At 40.4% G+C, this 27081-nt stretch overlaps 1 protein-coding gene across 1 annotated transcript in view; it reads left to right on the plus strand.

The window, feature by feature from the left end:
* vstm2a (V-set and transmembrane domain containing 2A) overlaps nucleotides 1-24558 on the plus strand; it is a 79315-nt gene extending 54757 nt beyond the window's left edge. The window contains exon 5 of the mRNA XM_067434965.1: nucleotides 17681-24558. Coding sequence (XP_067291066.1) covers nucleotides 17681-17757 — 77 coding nt within the window. The 3' untranslated portion in view covers nucleotides 17758-24558. The remainder of the gene's footprint in view (nucleotides 1-17680) is intronic.
* Nucleotides 24559-27081: the final 2523 nt, after the last annotated feature.

Genomic DNA, 27081 nt, shown 5'->3' on the forward strand with positions numbered 1-27081 from the left:
GAGTCTGTGAAGTACAGGGTTGGTTGTTGGGCCAGAAAGATGGAGCACTGCATTAAAAATCCCTTGCATTTGGCCGTGGTGCCGTCAAACTTTTCAGGGAACGCCAGACGTGGGCTGCTCATTGCCGTTGTAACGGGTGCGGTTGGTGGCTCTTGTCGTGGTAATGGTGCATCGGCCGTTGCTGGTGTAAGATGGAGGCTCTGCACGGCCTTAACCAGTTCCTCCGTCATGCTGGTCAATCGTGTGAGTTGCTGGTGATGCATCATTAGCTGGCTGGCTTGTGCGGAGAGCTCTTGTGTGAAGCGAGAGAAGTCTGCTGGATCTGTGTTTGGCGAAGTCTTCTGTAATGAGGACTCAGGTGGATTGGGATCCATGTGCAGTTTATTGGAAACACACAAACTCACAGTAGTAACAGGCAAAGGTCGGTAGCCAAGAATTAACAGTAGTATCACAGGCAAGGCGTAAATCTTAATCATACCAGGCAAGGGTCAGGGCAGGCAGCAAACAGTCGAATAACCAGAGTCCAGGCAAACACAGGTCAAAATGGCAGGCAGCAAGAATCAGAGTCGATAAACAGGCAGGTTCGTAAACAGGCAGATCAGAAACAACAATGGGTAAACGCTCAGAAATGTCGCCGGGGCAGAACAAGACTTCGCAGTGTGTGTGTGTGTGCTCAGAGAATATATAGGCCAGCTGATGGGGAACAGGTGGATGGTAATCAGTCCCGGCATGTGGGATTATGGGAAATGAAGTCCATGAGTGAGTTAGTACTCTGGTGAGCGCGACCTCTGATGGCCGACGGTGGGATCTTCACCAGCGGTTGTGACAATTGCATTCAGGATGCACATTTTTATCAGAGCTTGCTATTGCTTTTACTATCACTATGATTTACTGTTTGAGCGATAACTAATGAAATATGTAATAGAGTTGGTAACTGGTTTTATTTAGTGGAGTATAAGCCATCCTATCATTTCAATGGCAGGTTGTATTGACCTTAAAATAGCTAATATATTCATCTTTTGAGAGCGAACTGCCTCAGTGCGTAATACGAGATCGTGTTAGATTAATATGGATTATATTAATTCGACACAGAGCTTGTGGCAGTTTTGAAATCACAGGCAACCTGTGCATCAGTGCAGCATGAAAACATTAATCTTGTAAAAACACTGGCAAATATTTAGACCAGATCTCTCTGGATGTCTAATATTAATAGTCTACAGTGAGATCAGGCGGTGTGTGTGTGTGTGTGTGTGTGTGTGTGTGTGTGTGTGTGTGTGTGTGTGTGTGTGTGTGTGTAAAGATCAATCTGGTCACTGCCAACAACAGCAATGCAAATTTACAAGATCAACAAATGATAAAATATGAGAATCTTTCAGAATTACACAGAGAATGTCTTTCATATCACAGTTCACTTGATTTTGAATTTGATTTGAATACATTTGATATATAATATGTTCTACGAATGTTTGTCTAATGTGCATTAGGTTATGAAAATGTTATTTCTGAATGTTTAAATCAAAGTTAAAGAAACATTGTATCATTCTTAAAACATTAGAGCGTTACCTTTGAATGTTCTCTGAACGTTGTGAAACAAGTGGAAACGTGTCAAAAATGTTACATTAAAAAACGCTCCATGAACAATGTATAAATAATGCTTTTGTGTTAATATTTTGAGAACATTAATAAAGACCCGAAATGAACGTTCTATTAACGTTTGTTCATAATAAGCTGGGGAATCAAGATGATGATTTACAAAGGAATGAAAAAAAAAACTTGCTGTAAATGTGTTTAATATTAACATGTGCTATTCATTAAAAAGGGAAATATGTTTATTATAATCACAATATATGGGGTATTTCCAGAAACAATAGCATTAATAATCAATGTTTGAAGTAAAGCTTTAATATGCTTTAATATGTTTCCATTAAAATAAATAAATAAATGAATCAATAAAAACACTTTTATTTTAAGGACTTTACTAGTTATTTTATATATTTGTTGAACTAATGAGATTCAGTAACCTTGGTGAAGTCAATAAATTCCTTTCAGTGCCGCTCTAATTCAACATCCTGTGTGCTGTGGCAGATTCAATGCATTTTTCAGCTCATAATTTGAATAGGAGCAAATTCTGACATTGTGAATCAAACCTCCTAAACCAGCAGAGATTTAAGATGAAGAGAGAGAAAGATGGAAATTAAGAACAAAAAAGGCTCTAATCTATTATCTACCATCAAGATGATTTAAATTTGATTTCATGAAGGTTCTTCTAGCATATCATTTGTACAGCATGTAAAGTGAGCGAGGGCAAGTTGTTTTATAGGTATATATTGTATGGCAAGTACTACTACATATTTATTAGATACTAGTAGTTATTAATAGGTACTAGTATTGGTGTTTTAGATACTAGTACCTTTTATTAGATACTAGTACTTATTTAATAGGCACTAGTTTCTAATAACATAACATCAGTTACTAATAACTAATAACATTTCTTATCTTACTAGTCACAACTGCTTTTTTACTCATCTTTTAATAGTCAAAATGGCCGCTATAGAGTTCAGTATCTAGAGTACTAGTATCTAATAATAAGTAATGAATAAGTACTAGTGTCTAATGAATGAGTACTAGTGTCTACTGAACGAGTACTGGTGTCTTCTGAATAAGTACTAGTGTCTAATGAAGAAGTACTAGTATCTATTGAATGAGTACTAGTGTCTAATGAATGAGTGCTAGTGTCTACTGAACGAGTACTAGTGTCTAATGAATGAGTACTAGTGTCTAATGAATGAGTACTAGTGTCTACTAAATAAGTACTAGTGTCTAATGAATGAGTTCTAGTGTCTAATGAATGAGTACTAGTATCTATTGAATGAGTACTAGTGTCTAATGAATGAGTACTAGTGTCTAATGAATGAGTACTAGTGTCTAATGAATGAGTACTAGTGTCTAATGAATGAGTACTAGTGTCTACTAAATAAGTACTAGTGTCTAATGAATGAGTTCTAGTGTCTACTGAACGAGTACTAGTGTCTAATGAATGAGTACTAGTGTCTAATGAACGAGTACTAGTGTCTACTAAATAAGTACTAGTGTCTAATGAATGAGTACTAGTGTCTAATGAATGAGTCCTAGTGTCTAATGAACGAGTACTAGTGTCTAATAAAGGAGTACTAGTGTCTATTGAATGAGTACTAGTGTCTAATGAATGAGTACTAGTGTCTAATGAATGAGTACTAGTGTCTAATGATGAGTACTAGTGTCTAATGAATGAGTACTAGTGTCTAATGAATGAGTTCTAGTGTCTACTGAACGAGTACTAGTGTCTATTGAACGAGTACTAGTGTCTAATGAATGAGTACTAGTGTCTAATGAATGAGTACTAGTGTCTAATGAACGAGTACTAGTGTCTACTAAATAAGTACTAGTGTCTAATGAAGAAGAACTAGTATCTATTGAATGAGTGCTAGTGTCTAATGAATGAGTACTAGTGTCTAATGAATGAGTACTAGTGTCTAATGAAGGAGTACTAGTGTCTAATGAAGGAGTACTAGTGTCTAATGAACGAGTACTAGTGTCTAATGAAGGAGTACTAGTGTCTAATGAAGAAGTACTTGTGTCTAATGAATGAGTACTAGTGTCTAATAAACGAGTACTAGTGTCTACTGAATAAGTACTAGTGTCTAATGAAGAAGTACTAGTGTCTAATGAATGAGTACTAGTGTCTAATGAAGAAGAACTAGTATCTATTGAATGATTGCTAGTGTCTAATGAATGAGTACTAGTGTCTAATGAATGAGTACTAGTGTCTAATGAATGAGTACTAGTGTCTAATGAAGGAGTACTAGTGTCTAATGAATGAGTCCTAGTGTCTAATGAACGAGTACTAGTGTCTAATGAACGAGTACTAGTGTCTATTGAATGAGTACTAGTGTCTAATGAATGAGTACTAGTGTCTAATGAATGAGTACTAGTGTCTAATGAATGAGTTCTAGTGTCTACTGAACGAGTACTAGTGTCTAATGAATGAGTACTAGTGTCTAATGAATGAGTACTAGTGTCTACTAAATAAGTACTAGTGTCTAATGAAGAAGAACTAGTATCTATTGAATGAGTGCTAGTGTCTAATGAATGAGTACTAGTGTCTAATGAAGAAGAACTAGTATCTATTGAATGATTGCTAGTGTCTAATGAATGAGTACTAGTGTCTAATGAATGAGTACTAGTGTCTAATGAAGGAGTACTAGTGTCTAATGAAGGAGTACTTGTGTCTAATGAATGAGTCCTAGTGTCTAATGAACGAGTACTAGTGTCTAATGAACGAGTACTAGTGTCTATTGAATGAGTACTAGTGTCTAATGAATGAGTACTAGTGTCTAATGAATGAGTACTAGTGTCTAATGAATGAGTTCTAGTGTCTACTGAACGAGTACTAGTGTCTAATGAATGAGTACTAGTGTCTAATGAATGAGTACTAGTGTCTAATGAACGAGTACTAGTGTCTAATGAACGAGTACTAGTGTCTAATGAATGAGTACTAGTGTCTAATGAACGAGTACTAGTGTCTAATGAACGAGTACTAGTGTCTAATGAACGAGTACTAGTGTCTAATGAATGAGTACTAGTGTCTAATGAACGAGTACTAGTGTCTACTAAATAAGTACTAGTGTCTAATGAAGAAGAACTAGTATCTATTGAATGAGTGCTAGTGTCTAATGAACGAGTACTAGTGTCTAATGAACGAGTACTAGTGTCTAATGAACGAGTACTAGTGTCTAATGAATGAGTACTAGTGTCTAATGAACGAGTACTAGTGTCTACTAAATAAGTACTAGTGTCTAATGAAGAAGAACTAGTATCTATTGAATGAGTGCTAGTGTCTAATGAACGAGTACTAGTGTCTAATGAATGAGTACTAGTGTCTAATGAAGAAGAACTAGAATCTATTGAATGAGTGCTAGTGTCTAATGAATGAGTACTAGTGTCTAATGAATGAGTACTAGTGTCTAATGAATGAGTACTAGTGTCTAATGAATGAGTACTAGTGTCTAATGAACGAGTACTAGTGTCTAATGAAGGAGTACTAGTGTCTACTGAATAAGTACTAGTGTCTAATGAAGAAGTACTAGTGTCTAATGAATGAGTACTAGTGTCTAATGAATGAGTACTAGTGTCTAATAAACGAGTACTAGTGTCTACTGAATAAGTACTAGTGTCTAATGAAGAAGTACTAGTGTCTAATGAATGAGTACTAGTGTCTAATGAACGAATACTAATGTCTACTGAATAAGTACTCGTGTCTAATGAAGAAGTACTAGTGTCTAATGAATGAGTACTAGTGTCTAATGAATGAGTACTAGTGTCTAATGAACAAATACTAATGTCTACTGAATAAGTACTCGTGTCTAATGAAGAAGTACTAGTATCTATTGAATGATTGCTAGTGTCTAATGAATGAGTACTAGTGTCTAATAAACGAGTACTAGTGTCTACTGAATAAGTACTAGTGTCTAATGAAGAAGTACTAGTGTCTAATGAATGAGTACTAGTGTCTAATGAACGAATACTAATGTCTACTGAATAAGTACTCGTGTCTAATGAAGAAGTACTAGTGTCTAATGAATGAGTACTAGTGTCTAATGAATGAGTACTAGTGTCTAATGAACGAGTACTAGTGTCTACTGAATAAGTACTAGTGTCTAATGAAGAAGTACTAGTGTCTAATGAATGAGTACTAGTGTCTAATGAACGAATACTAATGTCTACTGAATAAGTACTCGTGTCTAATGAAGAAGTACTAGTATCTATTGAATGAGTGCTAGTATCTATTGAATGAGTGCTAGTATCTACTGAATGAGTCCTAGTGTCTAATGAATGAGTACTAGTGTCTAATTAATGAGTGCTAGTGTCTAATGAAGGAGTACTAGTATCTATTAAATGAGTCCTAGTGTCTAATGAATGAGTCCTAGTATCTAATGAAGGAGTACTCGTATCTATTAAATGAGTCCTAGTGTCTAATGAATGAGTCCTAGTATCTATTGAATGAGTACTCGTATCTATTAAATGAGTCCTAGTGTATAATGAATGAGTCCTTGTATCTATTGAATGAGTACTCGTATCTATTAAATGAGTCCTAGTGTCTAATGAATGAGTCCTAATATCTATTGAATGAGTACTAGTATCTATTGAATGAGTCCTAGTATCTATTAAATGAGTCCTAATATCTATTGAATAAGTACTAGTATCTATTGAATGAGTCCTAGTATCTATTGAATGAGTCCTAGTATATATTGAATGAGTCCTAATATATATTGAATGAGTCCTAATATCTATTGCATGAGTCCTAGTATCTATTGAATGAGTCCTAATATCTATTGAATGAGTGCTAGTATATATTGAATGAGTCCTAGTATCTATTGAATAAGTACTAGTATCTATTAAATGAGTCCTAATATCTATTGAATGAGTCCTAATATCTATTGAATGAGTGCTAGTATCTATTGAATGAGTCCTAGTATCTATTGGATAAGTACTAGTATCTATTGAATGAGTACTAGTATCTATTGAATGAGTCCTAGTATCTATTGAATGAGTGCTAGTATCTATTGAATGAGTCCTAATATCTATTGGATAAGTACTAGTATCTATTGAATGAGTACTAGTATATATTGAATGAGTCCTAATATCTATTGGATAAGTACTAGTATCTATTGAATGAGTACTAGTATATATTGAATGAGTCCTAATATCTATTGAATGAGTCCTAATATCTATTGAATGAGTGCTAGTATCTATTGAATGAGTGCTAGTATCTATTGAATTAGTCCTAGTATCTATTGAATGATTCCTAGTATCTATTGAATGAGTACTAGTATCTATTGCATGAGTCCTACTATCTATTGAATGAGTCCTAATATCTATTTAATGAGTACTAGTATCTATTGAATTAGTCCTAGTATCTATTGAATGAGTACTAGTATCTATTGAATGAGTCCTAGTATCTATTGAATGAGTACTAGTATATATTGAGTATCTATACTAGTATCTATTGAATGAGTACTAGTATCTATTGAATGAGTACTAGTATCTATTGAATGAGTACTAGTATATATTGAGTATCTATACTAGTATCTATTGAATGAGTACTAGTATCTATTGAATGAGTACTAGTATCTATTGAATGAGTACTAGTATCTATTGAATGAGTACTAGTATCTATTGAGTATCTATACTAATATCTATTGAATGAGTACTAGTATATAATGAATGAGTCCTAGTATCTATTGAATGAGTCCTAGTGTCTATTGAGTATCTATACTAGTATCTATTAAATAAGTACTAGTATATAATGAATGAGTACTAGTATCTATTGAATGAGTACTAGTATCTATTAAATGAGTACTAGTATCTATTGCATGAGTCCTAGTATCTATTGAGTGAGTACTAGTATCTATTGAATGAGTACTATCATCTATTGAATGAGCACTAGTATCTATTGCATGAGTCCTAGTATCTATTGAGTGAGTACTAGTATCTATTGCATGAGTCCTAGTATCTATTAAATGAGTACTAGTATCTATTGCATGAGTCCTAGTATCTATTGAGTGAGTACTAGTATCTATTGAATGAGTACTATCATCTATTGAATGAGTCCTAGTATATATTGAATGAGTCCTAATATATATTGAATGAGTCCTAATATCTATTGCATGAGTCCTAGTATCTATTGAATGAGTCCTAATATCTATTGAATGAGTGCTAGTATATATTGAATGAGTCCTAGTATCTATTGAATAAGTACTAGTATCTATTAAATGAGTCCTAATGTCTATTGAATGAGTCCTAATATCTATTGAATGAGTGCTAGTATCTATTGAATGAGTCCTAGTATCTATTGGATAAGTGCTAGTATCTATTGAATGAGTACTAGTATCTATTGAATGAGTCCTAGTATCTATTGAATGAGTGCTAGTATCTATTGAATGAGTCCTAATATCTATTGGATAAGTACTAGTATCTATTGAATGAGTACTAGTATATATTGAATGAGTCCTAATATCTATTGGATAAGTACTAGTATCTATTGAATGAGTACTAGTATATATTGAATGAGTCCTAATATCTATTGAATGAGTCCTAATATCTATTGAATGAGTGCTAGTATCTATTGAATGAGTGCTAGTATCTATTGAATTAGTCCTAGTATCTATTGAATGATTCCTAGTATCTATTGAATGAGTACTAGTATCTATTGCATGAGTCCTACTATCTATTGAATGAGTCCTAATATCTATTGAATGAGTACTAGTATCTATTGAATTAGTCCTAGTATCTATTGAATGAGTCCTAGTATATATTGAATGAGTCCTAGTATCTATTGAATGAGTCCTAGTATCTAATGAATGAGTACTAGTATCTATTGAATGAGTACTAGTATCTATTGAATGAGTACTAGTATCTATTGAATGAGTACTAGTATATATTGAGTATCTATACTAGTATCTATTGAATGAGTACTAGTATCTATTGAATGAGTACTAGTATCTATTGAATGAGTACTAGTATCTATTGAATGAGTACTAGTATCTATTGAGTATCTATACTAGTATCTATTGAATGAGTACTAGTATATAATGAATGAGTCCTAGTATCTATTGAATGAGTCCTAGTGTCTATTGAGTATCTATACTAGTATCTATTGAATAAGTACTAGTATATAATGAATGAGTACTAGTATCTATTGAATGAGTCCTAGTATCTATTAAATGAGTACTAGTATCTATTGAATGAGTACTATCATCTATTGAATGAGTACTAGTATCTATTGCATGAGTCCTATCTATTGAGTGAATACTAGTATATATTGAATGAGTACTATCATCTATTGAATGAATACTAGTAGCATAAAAAATAGATACTAGTTCATTTAAGTATTCAATGTTAACACAGCTTGCCATACATATTGTACCTTTCCACATCTTACTTGAACATGAGTACTTTGCTCTCTTCTGACCTTCGGGAACCTTCACTACACAACATCAGCGAGCTGTAATTATAGATGATGACATTCTGGCATGACTCATACTCTTCCTCACAGCTAATCAGACGCGGCTGCTAATGAACGTATAGATGCGATGCATAATCGGCGCCGCATTTCAGCCCGGAGTAAAAAGGGCCGGCAGGAATGATTAATTATTCTCCGCCATCAGAAGAAGGGAGGGAAGCTTCGGTCCGATGCAACTGCTTGTTTCAGGAACGTTCCCGTTCGGGTTGATCACCTCGGGCCAAATGAGATCTGGCAGAGAGGCGCAGCGGGTCAGGGGAGGTTCCTCCTTCCTGATATAGAGCTGGAATCAGGCTCCCCGCGGAACATTACCGTGCTTGGTCTGACGGAAAAATCCCGTAAATGTCACCGTGATTTAGTGAATATTTCATTTTCCATTTCCTCTTTGTTGCCTTGTTTTCGGGGGTTTTATGGCCGGCACACATCCTTGAGCTCCCCTCGTTCTTCTTCTCTGTTGTTGAGGCAGGAGTGGAATCAGATCACATTTGCTTTGAAGTCTTTAGGCCTCGCATCCCACCTCATTTCATTGTTCAAAGGAGAGAAAAATGGGAGAAAAACAACAGGAAATGCGGTTTAAAAATGCAGGCTTATTTATAGTTGTGTGCGAGAAATGGGACATGATCAAACCTGCTAACAATAGGCCAATGTAGACTACAGTTTTAGTATTCAATATAACCTTTGGTATCACTTTAGTACGGGGAACACAATCACTATTAACAACGACTGTCGCCTCAATAAACTCCTAATTTACTGCTTATTCATAGTTAGAAAGGTAGTTTTTGTAGCATTTAAGTTTAGGTATCGGGTCGGATTAAGGGATGTAGAATAAGCTCATGCAGAATAAGGCATTAATATGAGCTTTATAAGTGCTAATAAACAGACAATATCCTAGTAATATGCATGATCATAAGCAACTAGTTAATAGTGTCACATGCCTGTCCTGTCGTGTGTGCACTTGTGGGTTTTGTTATGTTGAGCATGTGCTCGTGTCCCTGTCAGTACCCCGCCCTTCTTGTTCTGATTATTGGTTAATTTGCCCCACCTGTTTTCCCTCATTATCTGCCTTGGTTGTTCCCTTTATAATCTCCTTGTGTTTGTCAGTCTGTGTTGGATCCTTGTGTAATGTCTGCGTCTCCCGTTCTCCCTGTGATTCTGTTGGTTTGTTTAAGTTTATATTTTATTATTCTATTGTGTGTTTTTCCCCCTCGTGGGTTTTGTTTTGAGTTTATGTTTATTTTGTAATAAATTATCTTTCTCTGCACTTGAGTCCTCGCACCTTTTCCTTTGTCTGTAACGTGACAGAAGGATCCAACCATGTTGAGGACTCAGCAGAGAGAGGACTCGATCCCGGAATCGCTCACCACCTGTCCTCACTATGAGCGGATTCTACGGTTTCGAGTCCTCCACCTACTTCACCAGGAGGGAATGGAGATTAGGAATTTTGCAAAGAAGTTCCTGGAGACCGCCAAGGGGCTGAGGCTCAGTGACTCTGCACTCAAGGACCTTTTTAATTATGCCCTAGATGAGCCCATGGAGTGGTGGCTCAGAAGGGCATATGACAGAGGCACATTTGAGGCAATGGTGGAAGCTATCGCCTGCCAGCAGGAGAGAGCTGCCAGGGAGATGGCCCCTGCCCTGGCAGTCCCAAGATCGGTGGTCCCTGCTCCAGTGGTCCTGAAACGGAGGAGGAGAAGAAAGTCTCCCTCCGTGCCTGTGCCGGTGGTCCCTGTGCCGGTGGTCCCAGTGCCAGCGGATCGTGTTCCGGTGGTCCCAATGCTGGCGGATCGTATTCCGGTGGTCCCTATGCCGGTGGACTGTGTTCCGGTGGTCCCTATTCCGGTGGATCGTGTTCCGGAGGTCCCTGTACCGGTGGATCGTGTTCCGGTGGTCCCTATGCCGGTGGACCGTGTTCCGGTGGTCCCTGCTCCGGTGGTCCCGAAACGGAGGAGGAGGAGAAAGGCTCCCTCCGTACCTGCTCCGGTGGTCCCGATTCCAGGGGTCCCAGTACCGGTGGATCGGATTCCGGTGGTCTCTTTGCCGGCGGATCGTATTCCGGTGGTCCCTATGCTGGCGGATCGTATTCCGGTGGTTCCAGTACCGGCGGAGCGTGCGCCGGTGGTCCCTGTGCCGGTGGATCATGTTCCGGTGGTCCCTGTGCCGGTGGATCGTGTTCCGGTGGTCCCTGTGCCGGTGGATCGTGTTCCGGTGGTCCCTGTGCCGGTGGATCGTGTTCCGGTGGTCCCGAGTCCGGAAACGGCCTGGAGGGCTGTGATGGGATGCTTTGTGGTGGCAGTCCTGCATGCGTGGAAGGAGCACAGGGCTTTATCCGAAGCCCCGGAGGCAGTTCCGGTGGTCCCAGTTCCGGTGGATCGTGTGCCGGTGGTCTCAGTTCCGGTGGATCGTGTTCCGGTGGTCCCTGTGCCGGTGGATCGTGTTCCGGTGGTCCCAGTTCCGGCAGATCATGTTCCGGTGGTCCCTATGCCAGCAGATCGTATTCCGGTGGTCCCAGTGCCGGTGGATACTGCTGGACTGGAGAAGTTTCCCCAACGCCCTGCCTGCGCCGCTGAGGCGCCCTGCTCTCCCTGCGCCGCTGAGGCGCCCTGCTCTCCCTGCGCCCCTGAGGCGCCCAGCTCTCCCTGCGCCCCTGAGCAGTCCTGCTCTCCGTGCGCCGCTGAGGCGTCCTGCTCTCCGTGCGCCGCTGAGGCGTCCTGCTCTCCGTGCGCCGCTGAGGCGTCCTGCTCTCCGTGCGCCGCTGAGGCGTCCTGCTCTCCGTGCGCCGCTGAGGCGTCCTGCTCTCCGTGCGCCGCTGAGGCGTCCTGCTCTCCGTGCGCCGCTGAGGCGTCCTGCTCTCCGTGCGCCGCTGAGGCGTCCTGCTCTCCGTGCGCCGCTGAGGCGTCCTGCTCTCCGTGCGCCGCTGAGGCGTCCTGCTCTCCGTGCGCCGCTGAGGCGTCCTGCTCTCCGTGCGCCGCTGAGGCGTCCTGCTCTCCGTGCGCCGCTGAGGCGTCCTGCTCTCCGTGCGCCGCTGAGGCGTCCTGCTCTCCGTGCGCCGCTGAGGCGTCCTGCTCTCACCGCGCCGCTGAGGCGTCCTGCTCTCACCGCGCCACTGAAGCGTGCTGCTCTCACCGCGCCTCCCTGGCGCCCCCTGCACTCACCGCGCCTCTCTGGCGCCCTGCTCTCACCGCGCCTCCCTGGCGCCCTGCTCTACCCGCACTGCCCTGGCTGCCTGAACTCTATGGGCCGCCCCGGCCGCTTGAACTGGGTGGGCCTCCCGAACTCGGTGGGCCGCCCTGGCCATTCGAACTTTGTGGGCCACCATGGCCTCCTGAACTTTTTGTTTTCCTCGTTCCTCCCTTGTTTACCCCTCCCTTGTCTGTACCTTCTTTGTCTGTCCCTCCCGTGCCCCCCTGGTCTGTCCCTCCCGTGCCCCCCTGGTCTGTCCCTCCCGTGCCCCCCTGGTCTGTCCCTCCCGTGCCCCCCTGGTCTGTCCCTCCCGTGCCTCCCTGGTCTGTCCCTCCCGTCCCTCCCTGGTCTGTCCCTCCCGTTCCTCCCTGGTCTGTCCCTCCCGTTCCTCCCTGGTCTGTCCCTCCCGTCCCTCCCTGGTCTGTCCCTCCCGTCCCGCCCGGGTCTGTCCCTCCCGTCCCTAGTGGAGCGTCTGGTAGCCGCTCCTTAAGGAGGGGGTAATGTCACATGCCTGTCCTGTCGTGTGTGCACTTGTGGGTTTTGTTATGTTGAGCATGTGCTCGTGTCCCTGTCAGTACCCCGCCCTTCTTGTTCTGATTATTGGTTAATTTGCCCCACCTGTTTTCCCTCATTATCTGCCTTGGTTGTTCCCTTTATAATCTCCTTGTGTTTGTCAGTCTGTGTTGGATCCTTGTGTAATGTCTGCGTCTCCCGTTCTCCCTGTGATTCTGTTGGTTTGTTTAAGTTTATATTTTATTATTCTATTGTGTGTTTTTCCCCCTCGTGGGTTTTGTTTTGAGTTTATGTTTATTTTGTAATAAATTATCTTTCTCTGCACTTGAGTCCTCGCACCTTTTCCTTTGTCTGTAACGTGACAAATAGTTAATAACTGAACCTTAAAATAAAGTGTTACCATACCTTTTATTAATATTCATAATCAGTTAATATTATGTATCTGCATTATTACTTTGTATTAGTCTTCATAATCATTTGTAATCATTTTATGCTACTGTGTGTAAGAGGACTGTCGACTGTAAAACCAATGTATGAGCGTAATCTAAGTTGTAATGCATATGTGTACTCAGTGCTTAGTTATACATGCCATGCCAATGTAGGCTTTACAGTTTGTTATATATATCCATGTACATGCTGATTTATACATTTATACATTCCATTTTAATGGACATCCCCTGGTAATGTAGTTTTCCAGCAGATAAAAACCCAACACTTTAGCCCAGAGATCAGAGAAAGCCGGAATGACGACCATCTCCCAGAAAACTGTCTCCCAGTCTTTCTCTCCTATGCTGACATATAAAATATTACAAAGGAAATCTATTGGCAAAATAACCGGTGCTGGGTCCTCTGAATTAAACTACAACGGGGACAAAAGCTTACATTTAAAGTCTACACCGGGAAGTGGATTTTTCATCATTTTACAAATGTTACCAAAGCATTCACTAAAAATGTTTTATTTAATATTGCTGAATCAATTAACGTATACCAACAAAGTTAATTTGTATATGTTAAAAAACAGGTTACCTGCCACTTTTTCACACACCCTAGCACTGCTAAAAACAGCATTTTAATAAATCATAGCTTTATGCATTTGTAAACTTGCCTCCGACACACACCTGAAGTCGCTCTTTCTCCATGACGCATCTGTCAGCACATAGGTGTTTTAAAAATACTCCGAAAAGCCTTTAGAGAAGTGTGCGGGAAGGCTGTGCGCATTAATCCCTTTTCATGGTGTAATGGCAGTTTTCAGTTTGATTTATGTGGGGAGGTTTTAGCACAAGGCTTCTGTGAATAGGTAGATGCAGACCAATAAAACCATAGCATTTTGTGGCACCCGGGTGGCTTAGAGTTGTTTTGATTGCACTTTGTTAAAAAATAGCGCGATTAAAAAGAGTTGCACATCATATGGAGGAAGAGGAGCCGTCGTTATAGAGGAGCGTGTCATTGGGCTGGATGAACTCATAGCTGTATTTACCGAACAGGAGCACATTTACATGCTCTTATTAAACGCTGTGAGGAGACGTGCAGAACGAATGCTATAGTTCTCATAATGAAGGCCGAAACGGCTCACGGGCCTGCAGGAAAGGTGCTGGTGCTCTAATGAAACACCTCGTCAAAAACTCCACAATAGTCCAAACGCGGGATCGTTTATGCAAGACAAACGAATGCGCATCCCAGAAAATCCACTCCTTCAGTATGGGAATATTACTAATTATGCATTATATTTATTAAATGCAAATTTGAAATTTGGGTAACACTTTAGTATGGGGAGCACACATTCACTATTAACTCCGACTTTTGCCTCAATAAACTCCTAATTTACTGCTTATTAATAGTTAGTAAGGTAGTTTTTGTAGCGTTTAAGTTTAGGTATTGGGTCGGATTAAGGGATGTAGAATAAGCTCATGCAGAATAAAGCATTAATATGAGCTTTATAAGTGCTAATAAACAGACAATATCCTAGTAATATGCATGATCATAAGACACTAGTTAATCGTTAATAACTGAACCCTAAAATAAAGAAATTTGCATTAAAATAGTTGGCAAGCCATTGGTTAATACAATTGCACATTATATTCATATGTAAATGATTATGCCTGAAAACACCCATGCTCAAAACTCTTGGTACTGTAATGAAAACTTTTTTTATTTGAGATGCTATTATATTTGTATTAATATTTTTATTTTTAAACTTTTATTTTTGAATTGTATTTCAAGTTTTAGTGATTTTGCCTACTCTCTAAACGATTCTGGGTAAAAAAACAACCCAATGTTGGGTTAAAATATGGACTAACCCAGCAATTGGGTTGTTTTAACCCAGCAAATGGGTTGTCTTAAGGAAATATTTAACCCAACCGCAGGATTAAAACAACCCAATCGCTGGGTTAAAACAACCCAATTTCTGGGTTAGTCCATATTTGACCCCACATTGGGTTAAAATAACCCAGCATTTTTTAGAGTGTTGTCACATGCCTGTCCTGTCTTGTGTGCACATGTGGGTTCTGTCATGTCTTGCATGTGCTACTGTCAACCCCGCCCTTCTTGTTATCTGATTATTGGTTTATTTGCCCCACCTGTTCTCCCTCATTATCTGCCTTGTTTGTTCCCTTTATAATCTCCTTGTGTTTGTCAGTCTGGGTTGGATCCTTGTGTAATGTCTGCGTCTTCCGTCCTCCCCGTGATTCTGTTGGTTTGTTTAAGTTTGTATTTATATTATTCTATTATGTGTTTTTCCCCCTCGTGGGTTTTGTTTTGAGTTTATGTTTTGTTTTTGTAAATAAATAATCTTTTCCCTGCACTTGAGTCCTCGCACCCTTTTCCCTTTGTGTGTGTAACGTGACAGAAGGATCCAACCCTCCTCAGATCGGTCCCATGTTGGCGGAGGGATGCTAAGGTCTGGAACCTCAGGATGCGCTCATAGTGGGAGCACGAGACAGTAGGAGCAGGTAGATGGGGCGAAATCCTCTTCCGCTGAGTCCTCGACATTGGGGAGGCGTCCTGCTCTCCGTGCGCCGCTGAGGCGTCTTGCTCTCCGTGCGCCGCTGAGGCGTCCTGCTCTCCGTGCGCCGCTGAGGCGTCCTGCTCTCCGTGCGCCGCTGAGGCGTCCTGCTCTCCGTGCGCCGCTGAGGCGTCCTGCTCTCCGTGCGCCGCTGAGGCGTCCTGCTCTCCGTGCGCCGCTGAGGCGTCCTGCCCTCCGTGCGCCGCTGAGGCGTCCTGCCCTCCGTGCGCCGCTGAGGCGTCCTGCCCTCCGTGCGCCGCTGAGGCGTCCTGCCCTCCGTGCGCCGCTGAGGCGTCCTGCCCTCCGTGCGCCGCTGAGGCGTCCTGCCCTCCGTGCGCCGCTGAGGCGTCCTGCCCTCCGTGCGCCGCTGAGGCGTCCTGCCCTCCGTGCGCCGCTGAGGCGTCCTGCCCTCCGTGCGCCGCTGAGGCGTCCTGCTCTCCGTGCGCCGCTGAGGCGTCCTGCTCTCCGTGCGCCGCTGAGGCGTCCTGCTCTCCGTGCGCCGCTGAGGCGTCCTGCTCTCCGTGCGCCGCTGAGGCGTCCTGCTCTCCGTGCGCCGCTGAGGCGTCCTGCTCTCCCTGCGCCGCCCTGGGTGCCTGAACTTTTTGTTTTCCTCATGTGTCCCTTGTTGACCCCTCCCTTGTCTGTTCCTTCCTTGTCTGTTTCTCCTGTCCCGCCCGTCCCGCCCTGGTCTGTCCCTCCCGCCCCGCCCTGGTCTGTCCCTCCCGCCCCGCCCTGGTCTGTCCCTCCCGTCCCTCCCTGGTCTTTCCCGCCCGTCCCTAGTGGAGCGTCTGGTAGCCGCTCCTTAAGGAGGGGGTAATGTCACATGCCTGTCCTGTCTTGTGTGCACATGTGGGTTCTGTCATGTCTTGCATGTGCTACTGTCAACCCCGCCCTTCTTGTTATCTGATTATTGGTTTATTTGCCCCACCTGTTCTCCCTCATTATCTGCCTTGTTTGTTCCCTTTATAATCTCCTTGTGTTTGTCAGTCTGGGTTGGATCCTTGTGTAATGTCTGCGTCTTCCGTCCTCCCCGTGATTCTGTTGGTTTGTTTAAGTTTGTATTTATATTATTCTATTATGTGTTTTTCCCCCTCGTGGGTTTTGTTTTGAGTTTATGTTTTGTTTTTGTAAATAAATAATCTTTTCCCTGCACTTGAGTCCTCGCACCCTTTTCCCTTTGTGTGTGTAACGTGACAAGTGTATATAGCATTTGTTAGGGTTAGTGTTTCAGTTATAGATTTAATTTCTTTGGGCAAGTTGGGCAAGCACAATGCTAACAGAAATAAGTTAATACAATGAAGGAGATTTTTTATTCGGTAACACTTTATTTTTAGGTTCAGTTATTAACTATTAACTAGTTGCTCATTATCATGCCTATTACTAGGATATTGTCTGTTTATTAGCACTTATAAAGCTCATATTAATGCCTTATTCTGCATGAGCTTATTCTACATCCCTTAATCCGACCCAATACCTAAACTTAAACGCTATAAAAACTACCTTACTAACTATTAATAAGCAGTAAATTAGGAGTTTATTGAGGCAAAAGTCATTGTTAACAGTGAATATGTGCTCCCCATACTAAAGTGATACCGTTTATTCAACATCTGACCAGCTGACCAATCAGTGCAGAGCAAACCAATCACAACAGACTGGACCAGCTGACCAATCAGAGCAGAGCTGGCTCTGGGAAAGGCGGGGTTTAGAGAGACTGAATCTTCCAATGAACCGTTTCAGACTCTTTGAGAAATGAGCGGATGCTGAAATGTGTATTATGAGAAAATTAAAGTGTGGGGTTTTTTTGGTCTTGGATGCACGCAAACATATTATAGGAGATGTAAAAATAGCATAATGGGGCACTTTATTGTTTATTTTATTTCAAGTGACATGTTTGACATCCAACATCCTATCATTTTCTCTCACAGGTACGAGGATAGCGACGAGTAATGGACTCGCTCTTCTTCTCCTCACGTCCGTCCTCATGAGGGAAGCGTGGCTATAGTTTCAAGACACTGACTGTTTTTCCCAGAATCACTTCAGAGCCAAGAGAAAATTGCCTGCTATTTGGACGGAGCGGACAACACCTTTACTTCAAACCACCGCACCCAATGTAGTCTAATGATCATCACCGGAGCACTTTTGTTTGGAAAGCCTCGGAGAAGGAAACTGCCATAGCGGACACGTGCTTCACGCTCCAAATCAAACCCAAGACACACACGGACACGGACACGGACTCTTTTGGGATATTTTTGGTTGGTTTTTGTTCACCTTTTATCTCCAGCTGTGAATTTAATACATTGCTCTGAAGTTCGGAAGAGTCTATATTTGTGTAACATATGAATATATGAACAGATATACAGTATATATATAGTATTTGATTTCAAATCCCTTGACTCTGTACAGCTGCCATTCATTCATATGCAAAAACAGCCTTGAAAACAAAGGTAACGGCTCCACGGCTTTAGTACATGTTGTGTTCTGGATGGCTCGTTGGTGTGGTAAATCGCTGCATTGATGTCACTAATGCAGATGCTCTTGCTTAAATACATGTGCTTTTTGTTTATTTTTTGGCATAATAAATGTGAGTATGTTCCTTTCGCCCCTCCGTCCTGTTAGTATCGTCTTATACTCACATGCACTTCCATGTTCGGTTAGCATGTAGCATGTGAGCGTAGTCTATGGCTGGAAACGAAATCACACACAGTAGTGTCCTTCATCAGCATCGTTTCAGTGAAGCCGGGCTGGAAAGATATTGTTTGTTTGGCTCTCGGAGAGCGGAGGGTCAGCCAAATTGATCGAAATAAATGTTCTTCGACCTTCGAATCACTAAAGGTGTTACATGACCTTCAGTGCTATTGAATGTTGTGATTGTGCCCTCTACACATCTCAAGTGTTATTCAGCTGCGTTTAAGTGTCGAAGATGATTGCTTTCCACCTCTTGAAGCAACTTTCATTTCCGCGGCGTGTTTACCATCTTCAAAATCACGGATCATGGATTTCCACTAAAGCTGACCAAATCAATAGCCTTTCTGTTGACAATTGGTTTTCTCTTCCCCTCTCTTTATTTTAATTAGAAAAGGAGCAGCTTTCTGGCTAAGAGAGAATGGTGTACATATATGCGTTTGTTCTCTTATTATGGAAGTGGTATTGCAAGAATTTTTCCTAAAGCAATGGCGACACTTTTATAATGAGTACTTTTAGCCTTGTTCTTATTCCACCAGAGACACTTTAGTCCAAACAAACGTATTCTCGAACCATTTAACATCACAAAGAAGATGTTTAAGACGTTCTCTGATTCCCAGAAGAAGCTGATTGACACGTCTTGTTCTGCTTAATCAGCGTTTTCTGATTGATATCCATGATATAGGCTGAAAGCTGCTTTAAAGGGATTACGACATGGATTTTTCTTATTATTATATTGTTTCCCGAGGTTCACTTGCAATGCTAATGCATATACAGTCTTGCTCAAAAGTTTACACACCCCTTGCAGAATTTGTGAATCATTTTCACATAGAGGGATCATACAAAATGCATGTTATTTTTTTTATTTAGTACAGTCCTGAATAAGATATTTTACATAAAAGATGTTAACATATAGTCCACAAGCTAAATTTATTAAAATGACCCATTCAGAAGTGTATGAACACTTGATTCTTAGTCCTCTGTGTCGTTCCCTGAAGATCCACAGCTCTTTGTGTGTGTGTGTGTGTGTGTGTGTGTGTGTGTGTGTGTGTGTGTGTGTGTGTGTGTGTGTGTGTGTGTGTGTGTGTGTGTGTGTGTGTGTGTGTGTTTGAGCATCTCCAGCAGTGAATGTGTGATTCTGAGATCTGAGGACTATTGAGGGACTCAAACACAACTATTGAAAAAGCTTCACACATTGACTGACACTCCAGAAGGAAACACAACACATTCAGAGCCGGGGGTGAACACTTTTGAGTTTGAAGATCGAGGTAAACTTAATGGGTCTTCCAGGAAACTGCTATCTTCTGCTGCTTCTGAAGGGCAGGACCACAAAAACAAAATAAAAATGATATTAAAACAAAATAAGAAAAATTTGGATATCTGCATCCTGTGCTCTTAAAAAAGTCACGCAGTCACTGCTGACAAGGGTTCACAAAAGCTAAGGATGCTGTGACTCTGAAGAGTTTGCAATGCCTAGAGTATTTTTCTGAAGAGCGTTGGCCAGTTTAACAGCTCAGGACAAACAAGAGATTCAAGAACAACCATCACAAAACACACACACACACACACACACACACTTGTGGATCATCAGGGAATCAACACACTCACACACACACAGCTATGGATTATCAGAGAACAACACGCATTATTAAGAATCAAGAGTTGAAACAAGATCATTTTTATAAAATCAGCTGTTTGTTATTTCGTCTTCTGGACTATATGTAAACTTCTTTAATGTAAAGTATCTTATTCACCATAGTACTAATAAAAATAACAAGTAATTTGTATGTTGTCTTTTAATTTGTTAAAAACAACCACATTTTCGCAGATTCTGCAAAGGGGTGTAAACTTTTGACCAAGACTGTATATGTATAAAACCACATCAGGGACAAAGCATTATAAAATAATTTACTGACGGTTTGTGATGCGGCTGCTGTCAGGTCCAGTGCAGTCACTGCTTCATCTGTCAACACAGGTGTATTTGCGAACTCTCCATTACCCGGTCCGTCATTCACAAAATAAAATGCTCCGAACAAACATATAATCCTCCGTCATGATCCGAGATGGCATTAAAATAAACCCTGCACTGGCGTCTGATGCTGGGTCTTCCGTCAGAAACTGAACACACATCTGTGTACTGGATCAGTGTAGACAGCATCAGTCATTATAATGGCTTCAGTTTGATTTGTGAGTGATTTTCACATCTAGTGAAGGAAAATGCGGGGCCAATGGTGCAATGAAGTAAAACTATTCGTTGACATCTTGCTCTGGGTGGGATTATGCTAATTTATTTTTCCTATTTGACATCACAGATCCCACAATATTCAAAAGAACCATTTTAGGAGCTTGATTAAATAAGTGCTTTGTTTATAATAAGGAGGACATTTTAATCAATGAAATTTGCAGGGTGTTTTAACAGTGCAGAGACCTCTTATATCAAACCAAATTTGATTTTGCATGTCATGATCCCTTTAAAATAACATCACCTGTGACGCCCTCATCACCATATTTTAAATGTGACCGTAGTGTTTGGAAATAGGATGGTGACATTTAACCAACACTGTGTTATTAACAAGAACAAGACGTCAGGAATGAGAAGCTGCGGCGGACGGAACTCGTTCTGTTTGACATTCTGCTCATGTGTTGATATCTTGAGGTGTTTTTATATCATTTAACCAAAGACTGCTGAGATGGGCACATTGCAGGACTGTTTACATGATACATATACAACCCTCATGTATTATGCCAAATCTATGCTTATTTTTGTGAAAACTCATTTTCTCACACATGGTGGTGTTGTGCGTAGTGTTCGTTTCTCGGGTTTTGACGTTCAGGGCAGTTGTATTGGGATTACACTGGGATTAAAACAGACTAATCAGCCAACAAAAAAGCAACTTAAAATGCTAGTAACTTTAAGAAAGGCACATAAATGGACGATCCCCTGCACCAGAAAAATGCGTTCTCCTTCGAAACCTTTTTGATGCAAAATACACAAGGGATCTGATCACACACCCGGCGCAAGTGTGTTCTTATATGAGCCTATATAGGGAGCACAATACACACACACACACTCTAATTATCTCTCTCTCACACACACACACACACACTGCAGAAGCGTTCAGTCTCTCCTCATGTCAATAGTGAATCCGCTCATGGCTCGAGCACAACTGGCTTTTAAAGGGAAAGGGAGATAAGAGACTCTGATTGGTTTATTGCTCGTTACACCCAAAACACACTCATGACTCATTAAGAGATTAGGGACGACCCTTTTAGACCATGAGCCGGACACCGTTTTTTTTCATTAAATGGATTTGGACGCCCTAAGAGCTCCTGCGCCGTGAGCTTCAGACCGTGAGCTCAGATCAGTGAAATACTTAAGTTTATATTATGAATATAGCAGAATATTCATATTTAGATATAATGCTTGGCATGTGGCAATTAGTCACAAGACACGACAGCCAAAGATTCTTTGCTATGATTATTGAGGCAAAAACATCTAAAGGTACGTTTACACCAATACGAATAGAGCGTCTGGAGCGAATGATTTCCACGTTAAGTCAATGGAAAGGCGCGTTGTCGCACGTCTGGAGGTTCTTTGGCGCAATAGACGCGTTTCGTGTGGCGCGATGGACGCACTTCCGCCTCATTTTCGCGTCCAGTTTGCGCGAATAACGTGAATTTGAAGCGAATTGAGCATCTTGAGCGATACGCGCGTGTGGTGCTTTTTGTGCATTCACGCGTTTGAAGCGAATTCACGTCTACACCGGAGTTGAAAAATTTGAACTTTGGCATCAATTCACGCCACGTTAACCAATGAGGAGCCTGCTTGCTACTGCCATGTGATGAGAAACCCTGCATATAATTTAAAAAATGCTGATATTTTGTCACTAAATGTAGTTTTAATGCTTTTCAGTCGATAATGTAGTTGTTTAAAGCTAATATATGTGGTTTACCTAGGATGTTTTACTCATTGACAGAGCCTATTTAAAAAGAACACGCTCACGTTTTTGCAGTTGTGAGCTCCAGGCGATCTCCGGGCGCTCAGCACTCGTTAACCCCGGCGAGAGCAGCCTTTCCTCGGCCAGTCCTTCTGGCGTTCGCCGCCGGCTCGGATGTCTCTGTAGAGGTTAAACATGACATATGCTTCGTCTTGTGTCATCTAATGGGTGATCTTTGGTCCAATTAATCTATTGTTGCCTACCAAATCATTTTGACTGAGGGCAAAGTGAAGTTTCTTATTTTCAAAGTGAACTTTATATTTTATTTAAATATACATGCAGTGAAGATAATCCAGGTAGTGCGTTGGCTGAACCACATGTGTGGCTGTTAATGCTTAATATATTTCACCTGGGGCGCCTTTAACGCGCGTCTATTTTGCTTCAAATGCTCGATTTTTAACGCACGTCCCATTAGCTGCGGACGCGAATGGATTCAAAATGTTAATGTGTCAAACTAGACACGGTAGACGCGATTTTGACGCTCAATTCGCGTTTGGTGTGAACGTAGCGTAAGTGTTGAAATGACGGTGAAATCTTAATGTTATGGATTGTCATGATTAATGACACAAAGTTATAATATTCGATTAAAAAAATAGTGCATGCCTAGAACGGGCTTATTTATCATGATTTTGTCCTTTTCCCTGGTTTTAGTTTCAGTTGTAGTTTTAGTTAACTATATGATGGAAATGAGAAAACAATAATAATGACAGTTCCCTCTTAAAACCCTCATAAACGCTTGAAACAACGGTGGCGTTTTGATGGTGTAGGATACACACACCGCTGCGGTGACGTTTACCATTGGAAGTCTCTGGCTTGTTGCTGTAATGTGAACTGTTAGTCTGTACTTTGATGGCTGTATGATCCTTGCATGGGGTCATGGAGCAAAAAAATAGCCCACGTTATGCCTTTAACTAATGAGACGGGTCATGCTATAGAAGGTTGTTCAGCAAGATTCTTGCCAAATTGTACTCTTCATAATTGGAAGACTTATCATAAAAGCAGCTGGAATTCTCTGTAGATTTATGGCATTTGTGACTTTGAGAGCGGCTGCTATCCCAGAGTCTGTCGATGGTAATGTACGGCGTAGGTTTGTTGTTGACGGTTACTTTAATTCGGCACTTTAAATAGGGCACATGATGTGCTGTAAATAGACAAAACACCTCATCTAAATCCATCTGCAGAATTTCAACGCAGGACACCTGTGGTTAGCTATTAATAAAGTTGGGGTTGTCATATCATAACACACTTCTCAGTACAAAACCAAACTCATCTAATTAAAAAGTTTCAAATGAATATATTTGATGCCTTGTACAGCCTGTGTAAAAGTCACTGTAAACTAAAACAAGCTGCATGGTTTTTTTTCCATTTCTGAGTTTTTACTGTTTTTTTTGTTTGTTTGTTTTTTTACTCAGAAAGGAAAAAATGTATATGTGTATGATTTCAATGAATTAAAAGGACAGAAATGTTTCTATGTTGCAATCTGATTTCTGTGGGAAAGACTTTCTTGTCCGTATGCAGGCTTTGGGATGTTATTCTGGATGACGATTTTGGAAAACTGAACAGCAGATGGAGACTCTTTGTGGGCTCCCAAAAACAATACCTGAAGGTGGATCTCGTTTTGGATGATTAGACATGATTTCTGCATGAGACGGATCATTCATACGGAGAGAAGCCGTTCCACTCGGAGAAATCCCAGGATTTGTACTTCAGAAAGATCTTCTTCATCAATGGCATCGCAGGGAATCGGTGTATATATGGATCACCATCTTGTTCAAGTCATGATTAAATGTTTACTGGACGCTTTCAAATACATTTCTTGATTTTCATTTTACTCTCATGGCTGAGCAAAGCTAAAGTTTGTAATATAAGAGAAAATGAGCCAAATTTGAATAAACTATCTTCACGGGCTGTCTACAGACAGGTTTTTTATGAGACGTGCGTGTAATTTACAGTATGTGCTGTATCGGTTTTATTGTTACTGCAGATGTGCTTTAAAGGATCCGCTGTTTGAAGAACAGAATTTGATGGATGAGAGGAAAGTTATGACATGGTGCTGTATAAACCGCTCAAAGACATTTTCACACCACGCTCATGAAATATGAAAATTAAATTTCTCTAAAGCACTGCCTTCATTTTTATTCATTTAGCTCAAAAACAAAGAAAAATAGACTGGGGAAGCAGCCGGTATGTCCCTCGTGTTCTTCTAAACATGATTTGTGGCTTGTTTGGATGCCACCGTAAAGCTGGTCTGAAGATTCAGCTCAGAGTTTACCAGAGGTGGAAAAGCTACACAACTTCATTACTTGAGTGAAAGTAAAAGTACTGCTGGTCAAATATGACTGCATTACAAGTGAAAGTTGTAAAAACAGATTTTTACTGGAGTAAAAGTACAGAAGCATTTGTTTTCAAAAGTACTTAAGTATCAAAAGTAAATTTCCTTTTTTATGTCAGTGCATTATTTTATTATAGTTGTATAAATGCACATTATGCCATCATGGTTTAAGCCAGTCAGTGACGCTCCATCTGACACACTAGCAGACGACTAACTTAAACTCATTTAAATACTTGTAGAAAAGTTACAAAGCTGCTGTCACTTTAAGGCCGAATGCACGGATCCAATACACTGATACACATCTGATATTCTCACACTGTTCACCTTCACTGAAGACAGAATCAACTTTGTTTATGTGAATCCTCCACTAAATGAGCATTTGGACATCCGTCTTCTTCCATTTTGCTCTAAACTATAAATCAGTGTTTAATAAATGCTGTGAAATCATTGAACTTCACGAGACTCTACAAGAGTGATTCCTGAAAGGCTTTCTGCAAAAACCCAAACACCTTTTAAAGAAGAAAAAAATCATCACTGACTTTCAAAGCGGCGACAGAAACGACTTTAGAAGAAGGTATTTTTTGTAGGGACCAATGAGGAAAAAAAACATATAAATAGGGAAGAAAAAGGCAATAAAAATAGCTAAAGATAATTATAAAAATAAGATTGAGGGTGTGTTTATGAAAGGTAATCTTAAAGATGCTTGGAAGGGAATTAAGAATATGGCTTCAGTGAGTACACTTGCATCAAATCATCATGTACCAATGGAAAAAAACTAATTTAATTTTAAATAATGATTTTAATGAATTTTTTTCACGTTTCGCTAAATCGTTTATAGATGATGATATAACAGTTTTTAAAGACACTTTGAGCTCTCTTGATAAAATTAAAATTAATCCAGTTAATATATTGAGACAGTTGAAGTCCACACCGCTCAATAAGGCCCCAGGTCCAGACGGTATTTGTGGCAGAACATTGATTCACTGTGCTGAACAGCTCAGTGGAGTTCTCCAATTACTTGTCTTTTACCTGATTTGTGGAAAAGTTAAATTATTGTACCAATACCTAAAAAAACTAAGCCGAAATCTTTGAACGATTATCATCCTATTGCCTTGACCTCTTTGGTCATGAAGGCCTTTTCACTTTTTTAAGGACCTTGATAGAAATGTAGTGAAGTTAATGTCATAAGTTTATAGAAAAAATAATATTCCAGCAAAGTACAGAGACTCAAAAAGTGAACTTAAGTACAGTACTCAAATAAATGAAAAAAAAATTCAGGTCTCCAATTGAGATTTTCTAGTGACTGATCACATCTATTTTTTTCAGTTGACCAAATTTAATTTATGTGACTTAAATTGCATCAATTCATAGAAATTCAATTTTCTACGCCGTATTTTTTAATAATTTTTTTTACAGTGTTTATATTCTACACATTTGATCTGGAATGGCTTGATGAAAGTGCTAAAGCCTATAGCTGTAATGTGTTTTAGTCTTATATAAATCCTGAGAATGTATCAAAGGCTTGACCTACATTGATTAATGACAAAACATAAAACAATATCTCTAACTATATTAGCATTTACACCAGCACACAATATCGTTCGGTTTATTGTAAGTCCCGCAGTTTTGTCACTTTAAATGCTCAAGCAGGATGGATTCTGATTGGCTGATTGGCTTTTATCGTTCATCAGCTGGAGAAAAATAAATCGTTCCAGTGATATCGTTACTCTGTGTTTGCTATAGTTATGGTGAGGACTCTGATATTCTTTTATACTTAGAAAACTATATCCTATAGTTATCATAATAGTATGGCCTGTATGGTACTTTTATGAGGTTTTTATTATTTTGGGACTGAATGCTGGGTGAGATCAATTATTTTTAATAATAATAAAAATACCATGAAATATTTTTACATTTATTTTTGAACTAATATTGGAGTGTTTATTATAAATGGTCTATGGGTGCTCATCATTATTGTGTTAATAATCTTGAGTCAGAATAACTTCATCTCTCTCTGATGATGAGGGCGGGGCCACCTGTCACTCACATGAGATCAGCCAATAGCAAACCACAGCCATCCAATCAGATCCCCACAGACACAATCAAGCCCCGCCCACATTTGTTCTTGTTTGTGAAGCGATTCGCTCGATTTTCGGGAAATAGAGGAGAAAAGACGAGACAAGAGCAGCTTCCTTTTCTTGATGACTTTAAACCACTTACAAAATTTGTGTAAGCATGTAAGTATTATGAAAGTTATACAAAATAAGAAAATTGGTATGGTTTTATTTTAGGGATTAACCACAACCATATCGGT

Source organism: Pseudorasbora parva, chromosome 24 (genome assembly GCF_024679245.1).
Source record: "Pseudorasbora parva isolate DD20220531a chromosome 24, ASM2467924v1, whole genome shotgun sequence".
NCBI classification, from domain to species: domain Eukaryota; kingdom Metazoa; phylum Chordata; class Actinopteri; order Cypriniformes; family Gobionidae; genus Pseudorasbora; species Pseudorasbora parva.